At 37.6% G+C, this 5,957-nt stretch overlaps 1 protein-coding gene across 1 annotated transcript in view; it reads right to left on the bottom strand.

Moving 5' to 3' along the window:
• Positions 1-4,375: 4,375 nt before the first annotated feature.
• LOC142353718 (G-protein coupled receptor-associated protein LMBRD2-like) overlaps positions 4,376-5,957 on the bottom strand; it is a 42,747-nt gene continuing 41,165 nt past the window's right edge. Inside the window, exon 13 of the mRNA XM_075406050.1 lies at positions 4,376-4,886. Coding sequence (XP_075262165.1) covers positions 4,612-4,886 — 275 coding nt within the window. The 3' untranslated portion in view covers positions 4,376-4,611. The remainder of the gene's footprint in view (positions 4,887-5,957) is intronic.

Genomic DNA, 5,957 nt, shown 5'->3' with positions numbered 1-5,957 from the left:
CATAACCGACTGCTTTACTTGTAGTCAAGGTAGCTTAAGCTTAGACCGGGGAGAGGATTAGATGTTTTTAAAATTGAAGAAATCGACGATGAAAAGCTCAATCGAAAAGTACAAATGGTCAACCAAAAATGACAATAAAAATACAATAGAAACATTTTCTAAAAGGAGCAAAAATTTATTACAACACACATGGCGAGCTTGTGGAGCAATGCTCAGACGAAAATTCGGTAGTACCAAAAATTACATTACGACCAGCAGGACTAATTGAATTGCTAAAAAATGTATTTGAGAGCGATTATAAATTTCAAACTAAAACCAAGGCCAAACCGGCAGCTAAAAACTCTTAAAAGCTCCCTCTTAAGTACCCTGTAAAACTTTCTTAAAAATGGCAGATAGACAGCAAAAAAACAAAAACGAGCTCAAAGGATCAAAGATGCAAAAAAATTCATAACGAACAACAGGAATTTCGAATTTCTAAACAGGACACGTCTAATTTTCAATTGAGGTCACAAAAACCGTCTCTTATTGACAAAAACTGACCACAAAACACCCCACGCAGCAGCTCTTTTTAAGTCAGTTTTCAAAAAAAGTTATAACTAAAAGCAATTGAAGATATTAACAACAATTGAACATGCTCTTTAATCAGTTTTCAAAAAAATGCTATAACTAAAAACAATTGAAGATATTAACAACAATTGAAAATGTCAGAAGAAATAACTATAACTCTTAGCTAAAGCACAGGGTTAAGGCAAACACTATTATACGAGAATTAAATTGAGATTAAAAAACAGTGTTGAGGAAAAACAAACTTGAACTATAAGGAAGGAAAGAGGAAAAATTGGACATGAATTGGAATTCGGACAAAACAGAATTCTGAAGATCAGCAAAAGATTTGCACAAACATCTGAGCCACTTCAGAGTATTCATCGCTGTGATTTAAAACAGAGGGAACAAAATGAGCAAAAACCAGTCCTTCCATTAAAACAATTAATGAAATTAAACAACTAGAAGAACCAAGCATAATTTTACTCTATTACCATTTCTCCGACGAATTCAAACACAACTTTGTTTTGCATCAATAACCAACTTCTGGTGATGACAATTCATTTTCCCGATTAAGAAGTATTTATAGCGCGTTGATAACTGGGATTTTATGGAAAATGATTTTAAAAAGGCGGACAGAGTAAAGACACAAAAGTGTCAGCCAAATATGTGCCCTCTTGACACTTGTTCTACAAGCACCCTCGAAAATTATCTTTAAAACAATGAAAAACTTTGTGACGATCATACTCATAACAACCCTACCAATTTTTTATTTTATGGTTTTGCTACATACATAAGCCTACTAGCATCGGACGAAATGCTCTAGAAAAATAGACGTCGATTTCAATATCCTGCTTCAGAGGGCAAGGATAGTAAATTACCGCATATAGTGCTGCTGCTTTAAATTGCACAAGAGAGAGCAAATAAGATCACGAAAGAGGCAAGAAGCCAGTCATGAAAAAGTCACTAAAAGTGCAAGCAGAGAAAAAACATTATTGATCACACAACGGTCAAGGAAAAGGAAAACTTCTGAGAGACACAAATGAATAAAAAATGATTTCAAGCTGTATGTACCCTTTTACAGCTTTATGGAAAATTCTTTAATTCGATACTCCTGATTTCTGGCTGGCAGCAGTCATATCATCAGCGTTGGAAATCTTAAAAATTCAACAAATTATTCTCTCTACAACTGAAAGCATTTCACAACCGGCGCAAAGAGGTGGATGATGGTGCATGAGCTAGGGGTGGCGGAGAGAGGTTTGGGCGCGAAACTCCATGAAGTTATGTATTATCAAAAGTTTCCGAGAATCGATACATATCGACTAGCAAGGCGTAAGACTTTAAGAGAACTCCTCGTCCGCTCAATACCCTCCTGGAAGAAAAGTATAAAAAACGAAGAGACCAAATTTGGTAGTACAAACAATTGCATAAAAAAGACCAGCAAGACCTATTTAATTGGTACAAACTTGCTTTGAGAGCGTTTAGAAATATTGAGACACCCAGTACAACGCTACAAAAAAGCAATACATTGGAAAGCTTATGGCTAGATGCATATCAATTAAGTCCATTTTAAAAACGGTCATAAAACAGCACCAGACGAGACAAAAACTAAATTCAAACAATAGACAAACTACAATCCGACAAGAAATACAACCGAAACAAAGAATAATGGAGATGTTTATCACTATTTCAGCACATTTGACCATATTTAAAAAAACGCTATCAAAACGAATGCAACTAATAACGGAAGCATTGCCCTCGAAGGACAGGTAGGGCTCAATTTCAGCAGGGGATTTGAAATGAAAACATAAGTCTAAGACCGGACAAAATTTATACCAATTATTCACGATAGGCGGGGGCTCAATTTGATTGTAGCCTGCTACATCCATGGGAGCAATGAACAAAGTGGACAGATTGGCACATTCGTGGATGATTTTCAAAAATATAAATATTTATAATTAAATGTATAACAATAGTGGTCTCAAACAACAATGCATTCAAACTTTTTATTTAATCATCTAAAATCTTTTTTAGTCTTGCCAAATGAAAAATAACCGACTAACACCCGACTAAATGACTGGCGAGCGGTTGGCTTTGTCAGTAGGTAGCTGCGATTTAGGGAGGCTAGCGTTAGATTAACGGTTTATCCCGTTTTTAATGAAAAAAATTCAAATGGTCGGAGGACGAAAAAAAAGATCAGACAAAAATTTGGTAGGACGAGAAATCGGATAAAAACAACCCAGCTGTACTAATATAATTGCTACAAAATTATAAATGAAGTCCTCAAAATTGAAATGCTGAAAATTGTAGAAAACTAAAATTTAGAGGCATGACTAACTCAGCGCCCAGTCATAGTGATTCGCCGTTTAAGATTTTAAGATTGCAATTCAAATTTTTAAGATTGCAATTAATAGGCAACCTCTTGATAAGTTGAACAGATTCAACAACCAAAATTCTGCAGAGTGTATAAACTTAACTGACTAACGTCGGATGAATTGCTCTCAAACGACCGGTGAGCGGTTGCCTTCGTCAATACCTAGACATGGTTTAGTGAGGCTGGCTATAGATTAATTGAAGGGGCGTGAGGCGAGCGTGAAGTGAGGGGGGGGGGGCGGATTTGGGGGAGGGGAGGGGTTGTTGGGGGGGGGGGGTTTCTGATGTGGCGGAGGGGTGTTAACCTTCTCAGCACCGCCCTTCACACCATAAGTATGTCTCCAAAACAGTTTCTTTGAATCGCAAACTTGACGACTAGTGAGCTGAAAGCTTTAAGAGAACCTAGTGCCCTCAGAGCGCTACCTTTTTATCCCGTTTTTGGGGATGAAAAGTCAAATATGTCAGACGGATAATCGGTCAAGCAAAAAACTGCATGAAAAAAGACCAACAGGACTAATATAGGACTCGTTTGAGAGCAATTAAACAGACATCGCAATCCATACAAGTCAACTTCTACGAAACGCAAAATCGAACAAATGATTATCAAGATAGCTCCTCAGTTAAAATATCACTGGTCAGCATCGATCAGCTATGGCATGAATTAAAACCCAAACAACCGAGCGCTACACAAGGTGTGCTTAGTACTGCCTAGATTTCGCAACTCACTCAAACCAATGATCCTTTTTGGGGTTCAGCTGTCACACACATAAAAAACAGACGGCTAACCTGGAGATAAATAAGCAAAAATGCGAGGATACCTAGATCGTGTTAAACAGGTCAGAGACGGATTCAAAAAAGCACAGATAAATTTCATCTTAAGTTCTTAAATTGTAACAAAGAAAGGGTAAATTAGTTCGAAGGCTCAACTTTAAAAATAGATACTTCTGCTCACAGCTACGATTAAGCGGACTTTGACGATGCCTCAATCCTGAATTATCGTTGTCTTTTGAATCGTCATCGACGACAATAATTGTTTACTAGTACGCGTGTACAAGCAAACACAACATTTAGCAAAATTTTCTTCAGCCAGGGCCTACGAAAAAGCTTCACTTAAAAGTACAAAAGTGATAAAGTATAAAAGACAGGTTAGAAATCTATATTCATAATTCATTTCCAGAAAACTATAAGAATCTAAATTTTCTTAATAATTTAGCACATTTAGACGAAATAAATGTATTTCATAATTAACATGACATCGAACTAAATACAATTGCTATTAAAGGGTTCAATCAGCAACATGAAAACACTTCGATTTGACCGATTAATTTTCGGCAAAACAAAATAAAACAAAGAAAAGGGATCTATTCTGTCCCCCCCCCCCCCCCCCCCCCCGTAGAAGTGGGCATACAAATTTCACGCTCCCAGTCCCACGTGCTATTTTTAACATACTAACGTGCTATATAACGTCACAATGTAATGGGGGGGGGGGGGAACAAAATAGATGCAAGAAAAGATGAGTTATGATATTCGCAATTGCGTAACAAATTCACCAACGTTACATTATAAACACCTCATTATTACATTTCCGAGCTCATATACAGACAGCTTATATTTTCTATATGTATAAGCCAAAAATAAACATGAAGCAAGGATATAAAATTTTGATTGCGTTAAACTGCTTCTTTTTAATCACAATTAAATATCGTCGAAAATGGAATTGGGGCCTGGATTTCTCGCACCCCCGAGCTTCGATTTGGGCATTTCTTCTCGTTTCTTGTAGTCCTGGAAGTCGACGTAGTCATCATCGAGCAAATCAGTTGCAGAATTGTCGCTTATGGAGTCCAGATTATTCCCGGTACTTTGGCCTCCAGAAGTTCCATTAATGTTAACCGCGTTGTAAGTTGAGTCGAGGTTGCCTCTGTTAGTGTAGTTTGGTGTAGTCGCGCCTGCCCCATTGCGGGAATATTTTGCTGAAACATGGAAAGGGTTCAATTGGGCGTATCATAACAGCTCATGAATTAGTGAAGGTACCAAGTTCTGAGTGAAGGCAGTAACAAGAGGCACTTTATATAACGCACAAAATGATCTCACCAGCAACGGTCAAGATGTCGCAAATCAATTCCAAATGATCGCATTAGCAATCAGATTTTAAGTACCAGTTCAAATAAGTATTTAATGGTGCCAGGAAAATTGGCCAACAGGGCGTTTAGCCGACAAGGAAAAAATGCGAAATTTAGCCTACAGTTTTATCATAATTGGTTAAAAAAAGTCTCATTGGTCCATAAATCAGTAGTTCGGTGGACCATTATCTTTGGGTGGCGCCGCTCCACTCGGGCTCTCCGTGGCCGCAACCCCCTGACGGGAGGGGGGGGGGGTATGGGGGAGGTTGTGACCACAGATGGGGGGGGGGGGGTATGGGGGAGGTTGTGACCACAGATAGACCTTCATTACGCTAGTTGACGGTATATTTGTCCGCTTACAAAATAGTGATTTTAATTGGACAATCACAACTTCAGAATTAATTTTATCGCTCATTTTACTTAAATTGTCGGCTTAATTTTTCATTTTTTGGTTGTCGGCTAAACGCCCTGTCGGCCAATACGGCGGCCACCGTATTTAAAATGTTTGTGCCGTCAACTCTGTATCTCGGTTGATGTCACCGGCTCATTTGAGCGATAATACAATGATGCAATTCCTATGACAAAGCGACGTTTTTATATTCTTATTAAGCAGATTTATGACAAGTAAAAAGCCTTTTATTCAATCAACTGTTTTTCAATAAAGTAATAGCCTTAATGATGTTCAAGTATTTGAATTTTAAGATCAATTTTAGCCAAAATGTATTCATAAACCATGTTATGAATGAAATTCCTCACAACATCTGCCACAAGTTTAACAAGCGTACAAAGATAACCGACTAACGTCGGAAGAATTGCTCTCAAAATACTGGAACAATTTTGTTTATTGAAGCTACATTAAGCTTTAGCAGCTCTATTTTTTTTTGCTTTTGGCTAGAACCCTATACAAAAATTTCCAATTTT

Source organism: Convolutriloba macropyga, chromosome 14 (genome assembly GCF_964194025.1).
Source record: "Convolutriloba macropyga chromosome 14, txConMacr16.3, whole genome shotgun sequence".
Taxonomy (NCBI): Eukaryota; Metazoa; Xenacoelomorpha; order Acoela; family Convolutidae; genus Convolutriloba; species Convolutriloba macropyga.
Note: the sequence above shows the minus strand (reverse complement) of the source record. Positions and strands in the feature narration are given on the sequence as shown.